The sequence below is a fragment of the Pongo abelii genome, chromosome 8 (assembly GCF_028885655.2).
Source record: "Pongo abelii isolate AG06213 chromosome 8, NHGRI_mPonAbe1-v2.0_pri, whole genome shotgun sequence".
Lineage (NCBI taxonomy): Eukaryota > Metazoa > Chordata > Mammalia > Primates > Hominidae > Pongo > Pongo abelii.
The window spans coordinates 12,064,945-12,088,832 of NC_071993.2; the positions used below are offsets into that span (position 1 = coordinate 12,064,945).

The 23,888-nt window shown below is 39.0% G+C and overlaps 1 protein-coding gene across 1 annotated transcript in view; it reads right to left on the minus strand.

Annotated features, from left to right (window-relative positions):
- UPF2 (UPF2 regulator of nonsense mediated mRNA decay) overlaps positions 1-23,888 on the minus strand; it is a 123,096-nt gene that overhangs the window by 13,595 nt on the left and 85,613 nt on the right. The window contains exons 13-19 of the mRNA XM_024253821.3: positions 22,540-22,743; positions 21,438-21,713; positions 18,286-18,469; positions 14,590-14,729; positions 9,307-9,411; positions 8,911-9,009; positions 2,903-3,070 (exon numbers count right to left, since the gene is read on the minus strand). Of these exons, the coding sequence (XP_024109589.1) occupies positions 2,903-3,070; positions 8,911-9,009; positions 9,307-9,411; positions 14,590-14,729; positions 18,286-18,469; positions 21,438-21,713; positions 22,540-22,743 (1,176 nt within the window). The remainder of the gene's footprint in view (positions 1-2,902; positions 3,071-8,910; positions 9,010-9,306; positions 9,412-14,589; positions 14,730-18,285; positions 18,470-21,437; positions 21,714-22,539; positions 22,744-23,888) is intronic.

Sequence of the window (23,888 nt, forward strand, 5' to 3'; positions counted from 1 at the left end):
ATACAATTTAGAATTTCAGACTGTTGGGGTATACTTATTTTCCAAAGCCCACAAGTTTCTTTTAAGTAGGCATTGATTAATTTATTTTCAATTCCTACACGTTCTATAAGGGCCAGATGGGGTGTAGAGTTTACAAAGGTGATAATGAATATTCATGTACTTCATGAAAGGGAGGAAGAAAAAAAACTCATTATTTACTGTTGTGCAATCTGACCTTCAAAAAGAGATATTCCTAAGCTCTCCTCTAGTTAACAAAAATCATGGCCTTAGTGTGCTGAATTAACAGCATCATCTAGCAGCTGTGCAGGGATAGAGACCAAAGGTATATGTAGCTGAAGCTGCCATGTACTGCCCTCCACAATTCAACAGACAGATACGTGCACATGTGCATGCCTTCCAACTTTACAGCCTAATTACCTTTAGAAACTGTGTGCCAGGAAAGCTGGTGATGGGGGGAATGGAGGAGGAAGCTAAGAGCTTTTAAAGACAAAGAGAATGAAGGAGATCTAAAATGTGATAACTGAAATAGTAAAGTCTAGTTCAGAGAACTAAATAGTCCCTAGAAAAGCAAAAATGCTGGGATTTGTGAATCCTCGTAACAGTGGCGAATTAGCATTTCCAGGTGCTCTGAGGACAGCAGTCTTGGCAAAGATCTCAGGACAATGCCAAATTTAGGGCCTGATTTTTTAAAAAGCTCTCATTTTCCTCACAGATAGAGAATGGAGAGTAAAGGAATGGGGATGTGCCAGAGCCCAACCCTGGTCGAAGGTGGGGAGGGGTGTGGCTCTCCTGAAAGCACCAGGAGGCCTGACTGGAGCCTGGACTGGAGGCAACGCCGGACATGGCAGTGTCTGAGGAAGATTCAGCAATGCTCTGATCCTGTCAAAGTTAACTCTCAATACATGAGTCATGCCGTGAAGTCTTTGCCAGCTCCATACTCCATGATTATTTTATTTATTTATTTTTTGAGACGGAGTCTCGTTCTGTCGCCCAGGCTGGAGTATAATGGTGCAATCTTGGCTCACTACAACCTCCACCTCCTGGGTTCAAGTGATTCTCCTGCCTCAGCCACCTGAGTAGCTGGGATTACAGGCACATGCCACCACGCCTGGCTAATTTTTGTATTTTTAGTAGAGACGGGGTTTTACTATGTTTGTCAGGCTGGTCTCGAACCCCTGACCTTGTGATCCACCTGCCTTGGCCTCCCAAAGTGCTGGGATTACAGATGTGAGCCACCATGCCCGGCCACACTCCACGATTCTAATTGGTATATAGGTGGTATCACTGCAGCAAAAAGTAGTATACTGCTCAAGTATATCACTTTCATGCTGCACAATTATATCATTTGAATACTGCACAAGTATACTGCACAATTTTGATCACGGTGTACATGAGAAGTTGCCTGACAAATGCAAGGATAAAATTTAGGCATCATCTGTTTGAGGTTGTGCTAATGGGGAGGACGTCTCAGATGCAATTTATTGTAGGGTCTTCCCTGATCATCCTACCTAAGAGGCAGCCTCCCTCTCCTGGCATCTCATCATCCCTGTCTCTTTCCATCCTCTTACCCTGCTTTATCCTCCTTGGTAGCCACCCCAACATGACTTGGTGTATTTCTCATATGCCTCCCAACACCAGAATGAAAGCTCGCAAGAGAGGAGGGACTCTGGCTAACTGCCTCTATGTTCTGCACACAGAAGTGCCTGGTGTGTAGCAGGTAAATAATAAATACTTGTTAAATGACTGTATAGATGAATGTGGTATTGGACTTGTCTAAGATAACTGTGGCAGCTGCCATATACAACAAAATCTAACATTCTATTAATTCTAAGATATACCATTATTTTACTTATCACTAAAGCAGAAAGAAATGCTGTCAATTATCACAGGATTTCATGGACTCTAAGAAGCAACTTGATCTCAGAAATGTTGATGTAAAAAATTTTTACAGAATTGACCTAAATACACCTAAAGGTGTATCTGAGAGCTGGTCTATATTCTCTTCATACTATGTTTCACTATCTGCAAATATGTGCATGTGTCTCTCTCGCTCTCTCAGTAGGAGATAAGTTCCACGAGGGCAGGAACATTGTTCTGTTTATCACTGTAGCCTCAGGACCTGAAATAGAATAGTACCTGGCACGTGGTAGATGCTCAATGTTTGACAAATCAACTATGAATCCCTAGATTAACAGCCTGGTAGAGGGGGAAATGGTTTTGAGGGACCATCTTGTATGAAGGGGGAAAGAGCAAACAACAAGAATGGAGAGGGATATGGAGAAGGGTTGGTGTGATTTTCAAGTGACGGCAGCCGAGCCTCTTCCTGAGCTGCATCAGTCGCCATCCTCCTTTCCTTCCCGGCCTGGGGCTTGCTTGTGGAAGTTTGTGCTAGAAGTCAAGGTACTTACATATTCTTACAAATATATATGATTTAAAACACAGAAGGGGCCAGGCACAGTTGCTCACGCCTGTAATCCAAGCACTTTGGGAGGCCGAGATGAGCGGATCACCTGAGGTCAGGAGTTCGAGACCAGCCTGGCCAACATGGTAAAACCCCGTCTCTACTAAAAATACAAATATTAGCCGGGCGTCATGGTGGACGCCTGTAATCCCAGCTACTCGGGAGGCTGAGACAGAAGAATCAGTTGAACCTGGGAGGAGGAGGTTGCAGTGACCCACGATCCTGCCACTCCAGCCTGGGCGACAAAGTGAGACTCCATCTCAAAAAAAACCAAACCAAACCAAAACAAAACAACAAAAAAACCATATAAGGGATGAAATTATTCTACCACTGAATGCTTTAAAACTGTCCAACCCTTATCCCCTTGTAGGTCAAAGATAAGTTAAAACCTAACTGGATAACTCACAATCAGCTATAATTACAGGGCGGGCAGTTTCTTACCTGCTGTTTATTGCCTTTTCTTGTTAACATGACAAACGGCATTGTGTCTGCAGACTCAGCCTCTCCTTCCCCACCTCCCAGTGGGGGCCCTTTCCTCAGCTGGCTTTTGAGATGCAAAGGAATGGCAACATCTAGTTGGTGCACTTTAACAGATTCACCACTTCGTTGCTAAAGGAAATTAAAAAAGATATAATAAACACTCCAAGATATATACGGATATATGTCAATATAAATTGCAAACCCATCCAATGCTGTATTTCTTAAAACACAACAATCATAAGAGCCATAACAGTCAACAATTACAATGACCATAATACTCTTTCTGGAACGTGGATAAATCTAGGGAGTATTTCTCCCTTCACCTAACACCTCTGCCTATGACATGGAAGGAAATGTGGGACTTGGCTGCTGTTGACTGCTCTAGCCTCTCCCAAGCAGGCAGTGCTGCAGGTTCTACCGAATCCCCCTGCTCCTCAAATACACTACACCCTTCTATTCATCTTCCTAGATCACATCTTCCTTCATAATCACCAGGCAAGGTGGGCTCATCACTGCATCCCTTTCTCCCAAGGCTCCCCAGCAGGGCGTTACCCACAGCAGGCGCTCAGGGAGTACTGAAGAATGAATGGAATCTATGACCATTTGGATTAATTCCTTGGTTGGTAATATCAATTATTTTTAACATTTACACTGAATTTTCCAACCAATGAATTAAATGAACCTTCACTGAAGACTTGCCATGTGTTACAGGTTTGGAGATAGTAATGTTAAAAATACTTAGCCTCTACCCTCAAAGAACTCATAAGTTTGTTAAGACAGATACAGAAACAATTATGATGATACATCATAGGTGTATAGCACCTGTGGAGGAGATGAAGTGACTACCTGTACCTGGCTGGGAGTGGTTGCGTGCCTTTCATGAAAGGCTGAATAGAAATGGCACGTTTGAGAATGTTAAAGACTTCATCAACTTCTTCCAAGCAGATGGTAAAAGAGCAGTTTGGGGGATGTGGAGGGAATCGAGGCAGGGGAAGAACAGGTGCAAAGCAAGGACATGAACCAGCATGGTACACTTAGGGAAATGCAAACACATGACTGATGAATGAGCAGCAAAGAGGGACGAGCTGAATGTTCCACGAAGGTAGGCAGGTCATGCTGAAAGGCCCTCAATGTCTTGGAAACTGCTCTACCACCATTTAAATAGTCTTCTGATATAGGCCCCATATATTCAAGAGACTTGCAAATCAAGCGAAATCTTGTTTTATTGTTTCTTTTTTAAGGTCTAGTTTATCATAATCTGCTTGAAGTCTTCCCAGGTTCGTAAGATTTATAAAGACTTTTTACTTAAAATTCAAAAGGATCACAATAGACAAATCTTGATTTTTCTCCCTGATTATAAAATTAACAGATTCTCTTCATAAAATATTTAAATACAAAAACGTATTGGTAAGTATGTCCATACTAACTCCTCCAGCGACTTCCCACTGCCCCAACCCCAAGATGCAATAATTATTAAGAATGGAGTATTTTTTTTTTTATTTTTTCAACTATTAACAATGGAGTATGTTCTTTCGGATTTTTTCTTGCATATACTAATAATATATACATATAGACACAAGCAACCACTATGCATATTGCTGTATACTCAACATACGTATTTTTTCTTATGTTTAATCCTATATCTTAGTTATCTTTCTCTTTGAGTATATACAGAGCTAATTACATTGATATGCCCTTATTATGTAATTATTGACAGGCAATTTTTTTTTTTAATGCTCATTCCCACACATGGAAGGACTTTCTTTCCCATCACAATGTGACATCTTTGTATATTTAGCTTTATAAAGAGAATTACTAACTAGGGGTAAATTTTTAGACCAACTGGCAAGCCCATTCGGCAGGTTTACTGAATTTCCCTCTAAAAAAGCTGGACTGATAGACATTTACAAATACGTTTACTCAAACAAAACCACACTGGATATTATCACTTAGTAAATCCCAATATCTGATGGTCTGATAAGTGAAAAGGCTCATCTTAATTTGCATACTATTTTATTACTCATGACCTTTGGCATGATTTTGCCACTACCTTTCCCACAATAAAAAAAAAAAAAAACTAGATCATTCATCATTTCTCATTGATTTGCTATAGCAGAAGCAGTAGGCCTTTGTGTAGACCATAAATATTTTCTTCCTGGCCTGTCATTTCTTCAAGTTTCTTACAGCATCCTGTGCTAGAAGGCAACACAGTAAAATAGTTGAGAACAGACTCCACCACGTCCTAGCCATGTGGCCGTAAGCAAGTTTTTTGTTTTTTGTGTTTTTTTTTGGAGATTGGAGTCTCACTCTGTTCCCCATGCAGAGAGATTGTGCAGTGGCACAATCTCAGCTCACTGAAACCTCTGCCTCCTGGGTTCAAGTGATTATCCTGCCTCAGCCTCCCAAGTAGCTGGGACTACAGGCGCCCACCACCACAACCAGCTAATTTTTTGTACTTTTACTGGAGACGGGGTTTCACCGTGTTAGCCAGGATGGTCTCGATCTCCTGACCTCATGATCCTCCCACCTCGGCCTCCCAAAGTGATGGGATTACAGGCGTTGAGCCACCGTGCCCGCTCAGCAAGTTTCTTGTCTTTCCAAGCCTCTGTTTCTTTAGCTAAAGCAAAGGAATACTAACAGTATCTGACAGCACTAAGCAAAGAATAGATATAAAGTGCTTGATGCAGGGCCCAACAGTCTTCAAAATTATTGGAGTGTTTGATAGATTTGCAATTAATCCTGCTGTGGAAATAAAACAGAACGTCAACTTTATTTTTGTTTATTGTCTGTTTTCCCTTAACTGATTTGCAACGTTATCTTCATCACATTACTAAACGGTCATGTTTTGGGTCTCCCCAGGCTGGAGTGCAATGGCGTGATCTCGGCTCACTGCAACCTCCGCCTCCCAGGTTCAAGTGATTCTCCTGACTCAGCCTCCCGAGTAGCTGGGATTACAGGCGCCTGCCACCATGCCTGGCTAATTTTTTTGTATTTTTAGTAGAGACAGGGTTTCACCATGTTGGCCAGGCTGGTCTTGAACTCCTGACCTCAGGTGATCCACCCGCCTCGGCCTCCCAAAGTGCTGGGATTACAGGTGTGAGCCACAGTACCCGGCCATGTTTTCATATCTTGTAGAGCATTTCACTCATTTCCTGAAAATCTGTTAGCTATTTTGCTTATTCTTACAGATATTTTAAGAAATAATTTTAAATTCATTCTGCATTGATCTCCCTGCTCTTCTCTTTCCCTTGCAAAAACAAAACAAAACACCTTCCTGGTGTGATATAATTAGGATTACACCAAGTTTAAGGGCTTGATTTATGGAAAATTAGTATCTCTAGGATATTGCATCTTCCTATGACAATTTCATCAAAACAAAGAGACTCTGTACGGTTGTTCAGTATTTTGATAATGCTTAAAAACTAGGGCCTAATATAGAATTAAGTTTTTCTCCAGCACAAAAAGCACATCTGCAAAACTGTGAATCTGAACTTCCCTCCTCGATTACATCTTCCCATCCTTCCAGCTTGCTTCTTCAAGAACTGTCAATAAGCAAAAATTATTGGACCATATAAAAAACTTCTATTCCTTTGACTTCATCAGCTTTTCTACCTTATTTCTAAATGTTAGGGTTCTTCAGGGCTCAATCCTGACCCTGCTTCTCTTCTCTGTCCACACTTTACACCGGGGATGAATCATTTGTTCCGATGCTTTCAATATACTCTACCCATCACATTTCTGTTTTCACTCCACGTAGCCCTCTGATCTCCATACATTTCCATTTGGACACCTCAAAGGCTTCTCAAGTGGAACATGGCCAAAGGGGAACTTTTGCTCCTTGGTCCCTTGTTTCCTGTCCCACAGATTAGCCAGTGGCCCAATCTGGAAAACCAACTATCATCTTTGATGCCTCGCCCGCTACACACCCATATCCAATCCAGCACCAAATAAGCTAGGTCGTTCTACCTCCGAAATAGCTCAAATCCAGACTTCTCTCCATGTGCCTTGCCATATGCTAGACAGCTGACCATCATCTCTCACCTGAGTCACTACAACAGCCTTCTGTCCAGGCTCCCTGCTTTTAGTCTTGCCCTGGTGGGTACCTCTGCCCTCCCACACAAGATCGTGCCCCGCCCTCTAGTAGTGCTGGCCTTCTTTTAGTTTTTTAAATACAGGTTCTTTTCTCCCTCAAGACGTTTGACACATTGTTCCCATCTTCCCTTAAATTTTCACCTGGATGGTTGGCTCCACTTTACTTTGCCCTGTTTGAAATTCATGACCTCAGAGACTTCTTCCCCATTATCCTATCTAGGAATGTCCTTCCCTTAATCTCTACCAAAGCATTCTGTTCTTAGCATTTATCACAATTTGAAATGATACATTTGTTTAGTTGTTAAATATCTACCTTCTGTTAGAAGAGGAACCACCTCAGTTGTATTTATCACTTTATACTTAGCCCGATGCACACTGTTAAGCACACAATAGGTACCCAATAAACATATCTGCTAAAGAAATGAGTGGCTGAGTAAATGGCTACTGATTCATGTAAGATGGGAAGTTTCTCAAAGAAGTAAACTATTCTCTCCTCCAAGGGATTATAATGATTATGTTTTATTTGATTGCTTGTGCTCCTAAATAACATAAATGTAAGACTGATTTCATAAATTAGGAGCTTTCTGGATATATGAAGACAGGTTATTTTAATATATAAAGAAAGAAGATCACCTAAGACACCTATAACACTAATTTGTACTTGATCATACCTTTGGCTGTAGCAGCATCAAGGAAAGTAAAATCCAATATTTCAACTCTAAAGGACTGCTCCATGAGCATATAAAGATTCCATAATATCTTCTACCTTTAAAAAAAAAACCCTGTCTTTTAACTCTATTCTATGACCTTCTCTAGCTACCTCCCCGTTTCTCTTCCCTTTCTGGCAAAACTCCACAAGACTTATCTATATCTAGTATCTTCACTCCCTCCCTTCCCATTCTCCACCAAACCCACCCCAATGGGGCCTGCATCCTGCCATTCGAACAAACCCACTCGTCACATCACCAAAGGGTTAACAACAAGTACATATAGGGCTGAAGTAAGCAGTCTAAGATTTTGCCTCTAACTCTAGAAAAATATAGTTACTTGAAATTACTGTGGCATTCAAAAAACTGCTAGATAGTGTTTTTTAGAAAATCCAGTTTATTAATGTTATGAATACATTAAACAACTAGCATTTCTTTAAACATTAAATAACAAACATTTTTCCATTAACATAGAAGCTATTCAACTAATAAATGTAAGAATTTACTGAATTAAATGACCCCAAATGTCTATCTTCTGCACAGTTTGGCTTCCAAACAAACTGCAAGAAAGAAGTCTTAGAAATATGACTTAATAGGCCAGGCACGGTGGCTCACGCCGTAATCCCAGCACTTTGGGAGGCCGTGGCAGGAGGATCACCTGAGGTCAGGAGGTCGAGACCAGCCTGGCCAACATGGTAAACACCGTCTCTACTAAAATACAAAAATTAGCCCGGGGTGGTGGCACATGCCTGTAATCCCAGCTACTAGGGAGGCTGAGGCACAAGAATCGCTTGAACCCAGGAGGCAGAGGTTGCAGTGAGCTGAGATCGTGCCAATGCACTCCAGCCTGGGCAACAGAGTGAGACTCTGTCTCAAGAAAAAAAAAGAAAAGAAATACGACTTAAGAAATAAAAGGCAAAGATTGGCACAATGAAATTATTCTGTTCCAAATCTTGTGTGTGTTGCATTTTCACCGACTCTACCTCATGCAAATCAGGATGTGGGATGCAAGAAGAACAAGAAGCTGGCTGCAAGCTGTCTACACATGATCTAGCAAAAGCTGCTGCAGAAGAGACACTTAGATAGGAGAGGCCTTCACATGAACCACAATGTAATGGGCTGCAATGTTTTGTATTGAGAAGAGTCTTTGAAACAAATGACATTTAATACCTGTAGATTTTCTAGCATCATTTTATCCAGAGCTTGAATGAAGTCCTCATCTTCTACACAAGGTACATGCTTAAGTCCACCTCCTTTAATCATTACCTCCTTATTAAAACAAAACAAAAAAATCAGACCGGAAATTTTAACTGTAATGTTTTCTAGGGCAAAGCCTTTTAGTATTGACAACTTGTTTAACATAACTCAAGGAGTAAAGTGAGTAAAATATCTAACATTATTCAATGTTAAAAGAATTTAAAGAAAATGGTTAGGAAAACAAATTGAAAATGAATTTCTAAAGAAATATTTTTCATAATCAAAAGAAACAAAAGTTTAGTGACTAAAATTCAAATACTATAAAAGTGTTGCACAATTTCAAAAAGTATATTTTTCAGCCATACGTACAGTATTCTCTTCATCGGTTTCATTTTCCTTATTGGAATCTGTAAGGTAATCTGTATTCTCTTCCTCCTCTTCTTCTCCCTCATCATCATCATTATCAGAACCCTCCTGAAATTATTGAACATTAGAAGATTAAAGAACTTTTCGAAGTGTAACCATATTTTACATGCCTTAAAAAGATTTCAAAACTTCCGTATAATTGTTTATTATTCTCAAGTTTTAGCTCTTTATGTAGTTGGTTTCCAATGGGAGGGCAAAGTCAGCTAGCAACATTTAAGACAAATCAGTAGTTGAAAACCCATCTCACTACCTTCAACTGTCTAACAATACAGAGATCTATTGTAGAAGCTCTTCCTTGAATTCCACAATGAAGAAGTTTCCTGAGCCTTTTGTGTTCTCCTCCTCCTGAAACAAATCTGGAGAGGCTGAATGTCTCACAGTAGTTCTTTAATACCCATCTAACTGCAATGGAAACCAACAAAAGTTCAAATGTAACAGCATTACCAGCTGAAAGCAATGATACAGCATTACCTTTTACAAAGCACTTCGATTTGGAAGGTGTTCTCATACACTTCATTTTGTTTGCTCTACCCAAGTCTGAGGATGGAAGGACAAGCTTTATTGTTCCTATTTTACACATGAAAAAACTGAGGCTCAGAAAAGTTAAGTGACTTGCCTAAGGGCACACTGCTATTAAGCAGAAGACCTGGCCGTTCAGCTCCCCTAACTGGTAGTTTTCAAGGACTACTTCACCCCATCCTCACAGTCAGTCCCTGCCCCCTCCACTTCGATCAGCTGAAATTTCTTGTCAAACAGAAGATGGGGCAGAGCTCCGAGAGATTTTCAAAGGGCACAAAGCACAGAGTGGAGCTTCATTTACCTCCACTCCAGTATCCCAAGTCACCCCCACATGGTTCCTTAAGAGTAAAAAAAAAAACAACAACAACAACAAAAACCAAAACCCACTAAACCCAGCTGCTTCTCACTGTGCCAAGATGGCTGAGAAATAATTCCTGGAACAAATACTTAAATGTGTTACATTATCTTTAGTGTATGTAGCAATTAATTCCAAAACCTCAACAGTGTATAGACAGCTGATGATTCTGAGTTCTTAAAATGAAAACGTTTCAAAAATGTATACCAATGGCCCGCGCCATGGCTCACGCCTGTAATCCCAACACTTTAGAAGGCTGAGGTCAGGGGATCACTTGTCAGGAGTTCAAGACCAGCCTGGCCAACATGGCAAAACCCCGTCTCTACTAAAAATACAAAAATTGGCCAGACGTGGTGGCAGGCACCTGTAATCCCAGATACTCAGGAGTCCGAGGCAGGAGAATCACTGGAACCTGGGAGGCAGAGGTTGCAGTGAGCCGAGGTTGTACCACTTCACTGCAGCCTGGGCAACAGAGCGAGACTCCATCCCCCACCAAAAAGAAAAATGTACACCAATACATTACCTTTTTCCCCCCAAATGCATTAATGTTTTCTGAATTAATTTTATAATTCAAAATTAAATTTGCAATAGAGGTGCTCTTAAATTTGCTCTTGAAAAAATGAATCCTTTCTCAACAGTTAGAAGACACTTCCCATTCATAAACTAAGCTAAAATACATTAACTTTTCCCCTCTCTCCATCCTTTATGTTTCATATTACTCAGGGAATGTAGCATGCATTAATTTTTCAAATTAAGATTTTGAACAAGAATTTCATTTGTCCTAATCCCAGTGTACACTGATATAATAATGGGTGGAATTAAGAAGTGCTTGTCAATGGACCACAAAACCTAAGCAGGCTAGGGAAAGCAAGAGGAACAGTGTAGCAAAAGGCAAACTGCCTGAGTTCAAATACCGGCTCTGCCATCACCTGCTCTATGATCTTGGGCAAATTATTCAACCTATCTGTGCCTTCGTTTCCCACCTACTGTAAGGGTAGTATGAGAAATGGTAATACAAATACAGCACTTAGGGCAGTAACCATGAACAATAAATGCTCACTAAATAACTATTATTGCTATTTTAAGAATGAATCTTGTACTTTCTGTTGATAAATTACATAATGCTAGAGAATATTGGAGTTATCACAGAAGAACATTTAATTTAAACAGTTATCTTTAACTTATAGAGCTGATATTTAAGAGAAAATGTTCAGGTTGTTAGGTGCTCAAAGTCACCCCCACTCTTCAAAAGGTCAAATAGAACTTTAAACAGCTGAAGACCAAGATACAAACAGAACACAGCATTTGTTTTTAAGAGCTGAATTCGAACCCTTCTGTCTCAAAATAAATAACTGGAGAATATCCACTGCTCTTATTACTCATTACTAAATTTCTTCTCCTTGTGTTTGCAGGGCGGTCATGGGAAACTGGTCTCGGGGTGAAAGAAGTGAACTATTCCAACCCCCTTTCTCACAAAGTGAACCAGAGTCCCAGTTCACTTCTCCCACACACAAGCACTTGGAACCTCCCTCTGCACATTTTGCTTGCATTTTACGTAGCAAACACACATGTATCCTGTGCAATATGCATTCTCCAACTGGAAAAGTAAGTAATGGTTACAAATGATATAACTATCAAAATTATAAAGTTCATGTCTAAAAAGGAGAAAATGCCCTTAGAGGAGGAAACATATCAGAACTCTTCAAATGAGAAATTAATAAGAAAATGAGCGCTCCTTAATATCGTATTTACCAACAATGCTGGATTTATTAGATACTGCTCATGTAATTAGTACAGTAGCCAAATCCAAGACAACCATAAGATTAGTCTGAAAACATGAAATGGAAATACTTTCTCATTTCCCTTTGTTGTTATAAAATACTTAATAAAGTCAACTTGAATTCTATTACTGAATGTTTCTATTACAACCTCATTTTGAAAACAAAGCAATATAATGTTTATCTAGTATACTGAAGCCAATTAAAGAAACATATTCCAGCTCTGAATTTTTACTCACTTATTTGTATCTAAGGAAGTTCTAAGGTTGTCAAGAAAAAGTGGTAGCAAATAACATAAATACTTCATGGTGCATTTCTCCTGCCTATGAATACTAGCCAATTAGGAAAACCATACATTATTGCCTATACAGTCTTTTCACAACCAATCCTTTTTAACTAATGGCAAAGCAATTTGTTATGCAGTTAAACCATTCCAAATATCCAATAAGTTACAAAGCTTTAGGGCTAAAGGAAACACAGCCTTATAGATTTTTACATCTGACCGTAGAAAACTTTAATCACCTTAAATTATGAGTCCTTTCTCTTTAATTCTAAATAAAGCTTTTTAAAAATCCAGTTTGCAAATCTGTCTTATGAATGTCATAAACAATTAACATTCCTTTAAACATTAAACCCACATTCTCAAAATATTTACATCCCATTTACTCAAATAAAAACTTTAAAAGTGAAATTAAATTTCCCCAAAACACTTAAGTATTGACTGCAAATTTAAACTTTTTTCAATATTTAATTAAAATCATACTTCCAGTGAAAAACTGCTAATTTCATGACTTACATTTTAATTTCATCAGTATTCTAATCGCAACTTTACTCATTCTAACTTTTTAAACTCTCATTTTGTTTCTTCTATACCCTAACCCATTCCCCAATCTACCTCGAGATTATAAAGCAAATCTCAGACATCCTTTTATTTGACTTTTTTTTTTAATTTAAAGAAACAGGGTCTCACTATGTTGTCCAGGCTGGACATGAATTCCTGGGCTCAAGCAATCCTCCCACCTCAGCCTCCCGAGTAGCTGGGACTATAGATGTGCACAGCTTCATGGAACATTTAAACGTAAGTGAGTTTGGAAGAAAAAACTGAAGAATCATGGGCCAAACGTGGTGGCTCACGCCTGTACTCCCAGCATTTTGGAAGGCCGAGATGAGGGGATCACTTGAGGCCAGGAGTTCGAGACCAGGTTGGCCAACATGGTGAAACTCCATCTCTACCAAAAATACAAAAATTAGCTGGGCATGGTGGCACACACCTAAAATCCTAGCTACTTGGGAAGCTGAGGCACAAGAATCACTTGAACTACGGAGGTGGAGACTACGGTGAGCCGAGATCATGCCACTGCACTCCAGCCTGGGCGACAGTGAAGACTGTCTCAAACAACATCAACAAAACCCAAAGAATTAAAACTGCTAGTTTTAATCACACAGAAATGACATTTTGCTAAGTCAGAAACAGTACAAGAATAATTTCATATGGTTTAACTTAATAGTCATAGATACAAAAAGGGTGTATCAATTACTATCGTATATGTTGAATTTCAGATTTCACATAACCATGAGATCTGGGAAAAATAAAGCAAAGCTCATTAATATCTAGCCAGTAATTTTGTTTTGAAGAGTATAAAATCCACTGACTAAAAAGTCCATATTCAACAGCGAGATTAAGATACACAAGAAGTGGGGTGCAATGGCTCACACACATAATCCCAGCTCTTTGAAAGGCTGAGGGAAGAGGATTGCTTGAGCCCAGGAGTTTGAGACCAGCCTGGGCAATATAGCAAGATCCCCATCTCTACAAAAAAAACCAAAATAATTAGCTGGGCATGGTAGCACGTCCACGTGGTCTCAGCTACTGAGGAGGCTGAGGTGGGAGGATTGCTTGAGTCCAACAGGTTGAGGCTGCAGTGAGCTACGATCACACCACTGCACTCCAGCCTTGGCAACAGAGAGAAACCCTGTCTCAAAAAAAAAAAAAAAAAAAAAAAAAAAAGACGTGGAGAGCAAACAATTTTTTTCTTTAAATTGCTTATTAAATAAAAATGCTATAATCAGTATTTTATTACTTTCTTTAAAAACTTTTAATTAAACAAGGGGTTTTATGATAGAAACATACTGCTAGTTACATTTACTATAATAAAACTAAGGAGAAGGCCAGGTGCGGTGGCTCCCGCCTGTAATCCCAGCACTTTGGGAGGCTGAGAGGGGCAGATCACCTGAAGTCAGGGATTCAAGACCAGCCTGGCCAACATAGTGAAACCCCATCTCTACTAAAAATACAAAAATTAGCTGGGCGTGGTGGCACACGCCTGTTATCTCAGCTATTCGGGAGGCTGAGGAAGGAGAATCACTTGAACCCAGGAGGCAGAGGTTGCAGTGAGCCGAGATTGCGCCACAGCACTCCAACTTGGGCGACGGAGCAAGACTCTGTCTCAAAAGAAAAAAAAGAAAAAAAAAAAAAAACAACTGAGCTCTTATGTATTAAAAAAATTTTGGCTCATATAATCAAAATACTCTTATACAAATGTACTCTATGTTGCTATATATAAAAGTCATCACCTCTTCTTCTGGCTCATTTACTTCACTTTCATTTCCAGACTGTTCTTCTGTTTCAGCCCCACCTTCTTCTTCTTCTTCATCCTCTTCAAGATTTTCTCCTTCTGTCATAGACTCTTTTGAGTCTTTGTCATTTACTAGGCCTTGAAATGAGAAGGTGGAAATGGAAAAATACATTAAAAATAGATACAGGCTAGTTTTCTATACTATACCAATTCATGTAAAAGTATGCATTAAGAATTCAACAGCCATTTTCTCAGAACAAAGGTAAAAGAATTAAAAAATATGGTGAGAAACATTTTAAAAACTAAATGTGTAGGCCTACATTTCAACAAAGAAACACCACTAACAAAAAGCGAGAAAAAATAAGTGTGTGTGTGTGTATACTTTTCCCTCTTTTCTTACAGCTTTAAATACTTGGATGATCTTGTATATCTCAGTCTTGGACAAAGGTAGAAAACAGTAACAGATGAGGTACAGTCTCAGCCATACGTAAGATAGAGCGTTCGCCACACTCTTTACCAAATGAGATTTACAGAGTCTCCAAAAACTCAAAGACATGAAAAAAATCGTGCCACTTTAATGGAGAAATCATATTTGGCTATCAATTTGAATGTATGCAAATTAAGACGGGGGGAATGGGGCAAAACGCCATAGCAGCTTTGTCACCATACAGACTAAATTTTTTTCTTCAATAACAGCATTCTCCTCCTAAGCCTAATGGAACTCCCTGGCCTGAATTTGCTTTCACCTCCTGTGTCCATCCCACATTTTACTGCCCAGTCAATTCTTCTTCCTGTTGGAATTCCAATCTACCCTCTCTACTTTTGGTATGCACACAATGTGGTCTCATCTGATCCCACTGATCTGCTACCCACTCCTCTCTCCTAAGCCCTCCCCTGAAGTTGCCTCAGACGTCTCCTGTCACAGAACACACTGCTTTGAGATCTTGCTTGCCCAATATCCTTCTCAATAGAGAATACCCTTCAATATGCACTTTCAAATCCCATCCACTCTTCAAGTTCAGTTTCAGTTTTACTTCCTGCATGAACTGTCAATGAGTACTTCAATCTATTACTCTTTCTCCTGTTTGCTCCTAAAGCATGTGGAGAACTTACAGCATCTTACATTTGATGATATACCACGTTGCTATTTTTTCCTAATGATCTCATAAATATTACATCAGATTATAAGACCCTTGAGGACAAAGAACTTGTCTTAAATGCTCAAAACTTAAGACAGCCCATATATTAATAAATACACAGTAGGTGTTAAATAAATACCTGTTCATGCATAGAATATTAGAGGATTCAAGCAGGAAGAAACTTTAGTGATAATGTGATTTAACCCTCTCATTTCATGAATACTGCTTTGGACACTTCCAAACCAGAATTAAATAACATTGCCTATTACCATTTTAGTTTTGTTCTTAAATTAAAATAAAAATCGGAGCTAGTAATCTTATCTATCCTGAGAAAATCAGAGGTACACTAAAAATGTTATTTACAGTGGTATAAAACTAGAATCAACCTAAGAGTGAAACAGCTGTATTAAGTAAATTATGGCACACAGATACAAATGAATACAGCCAATTAAAAAACAAAAAATAAAGCTTTAATAGAATATGTGTAATGTCAAGATAAAATTTCATAATTTATTAAGTATAACCAACTGGTTATAAAATCACAAACACATAAAAAATTTAAAAAGAGTAGAAAAATATGTATCAAAATATTAACACACGATTATCATTCTGTATGGAATATTGGTATTGTTTTCTTGGTTTTTAAAAATTACTGTCATGAACACACTACTTTCAATACTATTAAAAGTTATTTTTAAAATATAATAAAATGGTTTTAGTGTTTTCCTATTAACTATTATGTTAATATTGGGATACTATAAAACTAACATGAGACAATGAATTTTCAGGTGTCTGAAAACAAAAAACTACCAAAGGCACAATACTGTATTATCTTCTGGTTTATCAGTAGGAAACTGATTTAATATCGATTTTTCTGCATACGTCTTCTTCCTCAGCCAGGAAGCAAATGGAGACGGGAGTGCACTGATTGCGGCTGCTACCATCTTTAGAGTTTCATTCATAAACAGCGATCTATTTTTACCTCCATATTCTAAACAAGGACAGAGTCCTCACAAGAAGCCTGCAGTCCTTTAGTCTAGCCTTTTGATCTACAAAGGACAAAGCACAACTGTTCTCTTTTCTGTCACCAAACTAGGTGTCACACTAATATTTACTCATGTCCACTATACAGAGAGTACCATTCGTGAAGGTTTTTGGGAAACAAGGCTAAGACTTAACAATTTTCCAAGGATCCAAAGCAAGTGAAATAAGTTCATAAATACTCTGCTTGATATGAGATCATGTATTCAATTAGAAATTTCAAAAGGAAAAGAAAGTAGGTAACTTGGAAAAAGGTTCAAAGAACAAAAAGAATCACATATGCCTTCACGGGTTAAGTTGTAGAAAAAGTTAATACTTGCACAATCAGTAGCAGCACTTATAAAACCTTTACCATGAAAAGTGGTTCTTCAGATATGCGATGTAGTAAATTTATATAATTTGCATAACTGGTGAAAGTAAAGATCCCTTAATGACAGACAGGAATGTACCAAGTTCTAGTGGGAAATCAAATACTAGCTTAATAGTCTGAAAACGCATCACTTTTTATTTATTTATTTTATTTTATTGAGATGGAGTTTCGCTCTTGTTGCCCAGGCTGTAGTGCAATGGTGTGATCTTGGCTCACTCCAATCTCCGTCCCCCGGGTTCAAGCGATTCTCCTGCCTCAGCCTCCTGAGTAGCTGGGATTACAGGCGTGCACCACCATGCCTGGAAAATTTTTGTATTTTTAGTAGAGATGGGGTTTTGCCATGTTGGCCAGGATGGTCTCGAACTCCTGACCTCAGGTGATCTGCCTGCCTTGGCCTCCCAAAGTGCTGGGATTACAAGCGTGAACCACCACACCTGGCCAAAACGTGTCACTTTAAAATGACTACAATAAAACATGCTAATAACTATCAGCACATAAACCAGAATGGTATGGCTATACCTTGTACTGGTTATTTCTGAAGACATACAGGTTCCTGCAGCTCTGGCGGAAGCTGTTCAGGAGTTAACTCTTCTCCCCAAAACAACCTCAGGATACTAAAGTATATAGAGAACCTTCTAATTATCTCTAGATTTTCTCTAGTCCTTAGAAACAGAAGCAACTCTGCCAGTGGGTAAGCTCTGAAATCCTGTAGGGTAGTTCCAAACTTATGACAGGTACTCCCTTCTACAGTTTCTTTGCTTGCACTTTTTAGGAAATAATGCCTGTTGAAAATATACACGCAAAAATGAGAAATGCTTTAATAAAAAATAGATTTTATATTAGCAACCAAAAATTCTAAAATTAAGAGAGGTAGACAGGATTGTGGTGTTTTTTTATTCCCCCATCACTGTCACTTGCTTCAAGTCCTGTCCTGTGAGTCCTGCATAACTGTTGTCCTCCAGTTTGAAATTACTTAGTGAAATCAAGCACACCACACAGGCATTACCTAACACTACTACATAACACTCAACACTGAAAATAGAAAAGATACAATGTAAACTCTGACTGGTAACATTATAAAGCAAATTCCAGAAATAATCTGCCAAATATCACCTTCATTTTCTGTCTGCAATCAATTGCTTACCTAGTTTTATTAAGAATTCTCGTTCCAAGTCTTGTACCTGCCTGATGGATTCTTCCAGAGAATTACAGAGTTTGATCTTTGGTCTTAGCAGTTCTAGTGTATCACTGATCATGTAATCTATATCAATAGGAAATGGATGGTCTTTTGTCCAAACCTCCAAACTTTTCTTCCACCAAACATAACGCTGATAACAAATGAAAAATAAATTTAGCTATAAGAAATTAATAACAAAATATTTAAAAATAATAAACTATATTGTGCTGTTTCCTAGTTATAACTACTAAGCTAAAAGGTTGTAAAAGACACCTACCATTTCTATTAATGGTCAACAGCAATGATCCTATTCCAATCATTTCCCTCTGTCTATACAGGTTTTGAGCTATTTGGTGAATTTATTAAATATCTTTTTTTTTTTTTTTGAGACGGAGTCTCGCTCTGTCACCCAGTCTGGAGTGCAGTGGCGCAATCTCAGCTCACTGCAAGCTCCGCCTCCCGGGTTCACGCCATTCTCCTGCCTCAGCCTCCCGAGCAGCTGGGACTACAGGCGCCTGCCACCACGCCCGGCTACTTTTTAGTATTTTTAGTGGAGACGGGGTTTCACCATGTTAGCCAGGATGTTCTCGATCTCCTGACCTCGTGATCCGCCCGCCTTGGCCTCCCAAAGTGCTGGGATTACAGGAGTGAGCCACCGCGCCCGGTCCTAAATATCTTTTCATTATAACTGTCACAGTTTTTTAAAGGCAAGGAAATATTATAAATAAAATACCAAATAAATTTTCAGGTACTCCAAAACAAGGCACTGTTTTCCCACATTTAATTTTACAAATTTAACCAAATTCAAAGCCATCATTGTGATAAATGTTCATTATTTTCTCTGTGCTACTTGCTTTGATTTTTGAAGAGTTAAAGTATCTGAAGATATGGTGTTTGAGAAATATATAAAAATCACTAATCATCAACAAGCATTTATTGAACATCTACTGTGTATATGGCATGGTGTGGATATTTTCCCTCTCTACTCCAAGTCTGGTTCCCACATTCTATTTTATACTTGTTTTAATTCCTAAATTTACATTAACTGAAAGCACAACCCAAGAATTTACTAGTGTATGAACAGGTATTCCTCTGGGAGTTTTACTCTTCCTCTCCAGTTTGTTCCAGGTCCTTGCTACTCCAAGTGTGGACCTCATCTGGGAGCTTGTTAGAAATGTAGAATCTCAGGCCTCCCCCTAGGTCAAATGAATCAGAATCTGCATCTTTACAATGTCCCCAGGGGACATGGATGCACAGGAAAGTTTAGAAGCACTGCTCCAGGTGATCCTTTCTTCCTGACCTTCTAATACTAAACTGTACACACCATGTTCTGGGTGGAACACACAGACCTCATCACCCAGGCCTCACTCACTTCTGACTCCAATTCCTAGGTATGGCTCTGCTACGCATTTTTGTCTGTTAATCAGTTTGGAAAATATTTTTGTCTCTTTTGGCTCCTGAATATTTCTGAGTGTTTCTTTTCTCTCAGCCTAAGATGTCAGAGTGAATCCAAAGGAATCTCTTCTGAGAGATATTCTACTTTGGATGCTGTTATAGCTGCCATTTTGCAGCAAAACTCTGGCTTTTAATACAGTATCCAACTTAAGATGGTCCTTACATACAACAGGGACTCCAACCCTCAAATCTGCAAGTCCTTTTCCCCACTTATTGCTCATCAATTCAGAAAGTAAGGGAGTAAGTTTCCCTCTATTGCAAAAGAATAGTGGTAGGAGCAAGCTAACAGACCGCAATTCCCCAAGAAAATTTACCCCCAACTTAACACATGCCACCATGTGGATGTATTTTTGATACTTCAAAGTTGTAACATTAAACTTATTTTCTTCATAATGGGTAAATGAAAATACTAACAATTGTGATTATATAGAATCGAATGGTACTATCACCACTTAGTAAAACTTAAAGCACTTGATAGTGAGTTGTTCACCCTAATTGGCACTTAGAAAATTGTATTTTATGGGAAATAGTAATTGGGCTCCAACTAATCAACCTATAAGTTAACGTCTGAAATATAAACTTTATAGAGGTTGTAGTACTGTCCCTATATTTGTGTATGAATTTAATTTATATTGTGCTTGGTCTAAATCACAAGTTTATATAATTACCCAAAATTAAGATATGGAAAACACAACCCAAGAATTTACGAATAAATGAACAAATATTCTTACTGTATTAAAAATAACACATTTTCCTCAAAAATGATAGGTTTTCTTTTTAACAAAAAAAATTAGGCTGGGCACAAGTGACTCACGCCTGTTAATCCCAGAACGTTGGGAGACGGAGGTGGGCAGATCACCTGAGGTCAGGAGTTCAAGACCAGCCTAACCAACATGGTGAAACCCCTTCTCTACCAAAAATACAAAAATTAGCTGGGTGTGGTGGAGTACACCTGTAATCCCAGGTACTCTGGAGGCTGAGGCAGGAGAATTGATTGAACATGAGAGGTGGAGGTTGCAGTGAGCTGAGATTGCACCACTGCACTCCAGCCTGGGTGACAGAGCAAGACTCAGTCTCAAAAAAATATATATATATACATATATATATCTTTTAGAAACAAGAATTTGGGCTGGGCGTGGTGGTTCATGCCTTTAATCCTAACACTTGGGGAGGCTGACGCGGGAGGTTTACTTGAGGCTAGGAGTGCAAGACCAACCTGGCCAACATAGCAAGACCCCATTTCTATTAAAAAAAAAAAAAAGAAAGAAACAAGAATTTGAGATGTAAACCAGAATATATATGAGTGAGAAGAGAACATTAACAAATGTATTACAAATCACAAGTAATTTAATTAATAAATTACTGTATTAAATATCACGGTCCATAAATTACTAAACCATATTTATAAACTGTATGAAAATGACTCCCAAAATTAACGAGTAATCATTATCAATCATAAAAGTTACATGCAATGAGAATGTTCATATAATAGAATCCATCATATATCTTTAAATTTCCAAAAGCATTCTTACATGAAGAATATAATCTAATTATGAACATATATATAGTATATGAATACCATAACGTTTCTTCTCTAATAGTATTCTTTTAAAACACATGCAATGTGTTAAATGATGCCAAACTGAATATTTCAGCTTATATACCTGAAAATATACAAGGAAACAATCAAGTTTTCGTTTACTGGAACCTCTGTCAAAGTACTGGCCACATGTGTCCAGAATAGTGCATACGAGTCTAATTCTGAAAAGATGCTCAGGTGGGTCCAGGGAACTTGGAGAGCCATCAGGATTAACACCAAATGAGGTAAAAGAATACAGAGTTCTGAAAATAACAGCTGATTCCACCATTCGGTAATTGTAAAGTTCTCCTAAGAACTTGGCACTGCTGATGCGCCTCTGATTAAATTTAGGTTGATTAACCTAAAAGGCAACAAAAACACAGATTTTCATTAAAGAGGAGTACTGTATATGAAAACAGGTTAAACTTGTCTCTGTAACTTGAAAATATCAATTACTGAAAGAACACTGAATAGAGAAATGACAGATCTTTTCTAATAAAGTGGTCACTTCTAGGTGTCCTTTTCTCTCTCTAGGAAATGGTTATCTTTAAAGTGTTTTCATAAAAAGAACATGTTAGGTATTAAATTTAGCTATCATTACATGAATTGTTTCTAAAACAGTTAAAATGTAATTCTACCCTTAACCTATTTTCTCTGCCATCAGTGAATTAAGGAAACAATAAATCTGGGTTTTACAGTAAGAGGAAACTGTTAGGCCAGGCGCAGTAGCTCATGCCTGTAATCCCAGCACTTTGGGAGTCCAAGACAGGTGATCACCTACGGTCAGGAGTTTGACACCAGGCTGGCTGACATGGCAGAGCCCCATCTCTACTAAAAATACAAAAAACTTAGCTAGGCGTGGTGGCATGCACCTGTAGTAGTCCCAGCTACTTGGGAAGCTGAGACAGGAGAATTGCTTGAATCCAGGAGGCAGAGGTTGCAGTGAGCAGAGATTGTGCCAGTGCACTCCACCCTGGGTGACAGAGCGAGACTCTGTCTCAAAAAAAAAAAAAAAAAAAAAAAAAAAAGAGGAAAGTGTTTACAGGAAATGCTTATAAAATGATTATCAGCTTTTTTTTTAATTAATAAATTTACAGATTCCTATAACTTGGGTCTCAATAGTAACCTAGAAATAATAAATTCTCCACAAATTCCAGTTGTGTGACATTAAAGAAAGTCTTGTTTACCTCCATTCCTAATCGAATATCTTCTAACACTCCATCCACAACGTGGATCCCAACATCCTCTTGGTAGAGCACTAGTCCTGCTAAGAGGTTGGCTACACAATGAATACTATTATATTTCACATTCCAGATGTTTATCATACAACAAATAACATAGTCTTTCACTTCTTGGTCCTGCCAGGGCAGCTTTCGCATCTGTCTCAAAACCTAAATAAAGAGAATTTTGTTTAAATTATTAAGATAAGTACACAGTAGTCTGACCAAATAATATAGAAATTTTGCTATGATTGTGCAGAGAACTTTTGAAATAGAAAATACATTAGAAATCCTCTATCAGCCTCTTCAGAAATAGAAAAAATGAGACTTTCTAATTATGATAAAATGTATTATCATCTTTCCTAAATCCTTCCATAGTGCTCTCAAATTATCTAGAGTTTTCAGGTCTTCAATCTAGGTGACTGTTCTCAGGTCATTAAAAGAAATATCCAATCAGGAGTCTGGAGTAGGTTTTTTTGTTTTCCCAGACACAGTCTCCCTCTGTCGCCCAGGCTGGAGTGCAGTCGCGCAATCTCGGCTCACTGCAAGCTCCTCCCTCATGGCCCCAGCAATCCTCCCACCTCAGTCCCCCAGACAGACGGGACTACAGGCACGCAATAACGCAACAGCATGCCTGGCTAATTTTTGTATTTTTTTGTAGAGGCAAGATCTCCCTATGTTGCCCAGGCTAGCCTCAAACCCCTGACCTCAAGGGATCCCTGTGCCTTGGCCTCCCAAAGTGTTGGGATTACAGGCGTGAGCCACCATGCCCAGCATGGAGTAGGTCTTTAAAAACAAAAACGGGCCAGGCGCGGTGGCTCACGCTTGTAATCCCAGCACTTTGTGAGGCCAAGGTGGGTGGATAATCAGAGGTCAGGAGTTCGAGACTAGCCTGGCCAACATGGCAAAACCCCGTCTCTACTGAAAATACAAAAATTAGCCAAGCACGGTGGTGGGCAACTACAATCCCAGCTACTACGGTCGCTGAGGCAACAGAATCACTTGAACCCGGGAGGCAGAGGTTGCCGTGAGCCAAGACCGCGCCACTGCACTCCAGCCTGGGTGACAGAGCGAGACTCCATCTCAAACAAAAACAAAAACAAAAACCCAAGGTTTATGAAAAATAACATGTTCTCTTTGGTGCATCATTTGACATAAATAATCTCGCTTTGTTTCTTTCTTTTTTTTTTTTTTTTCTTGAGACGGAGTCTCACTCTGTCATCCAGGCTGGAGTGCAGTGGCATGATCTCAGCTCACTATAACCCTCCGCCTCCAGGGTTCAAGCAATTCTCATGTCTCAGCCTCCCGAGTAGCTG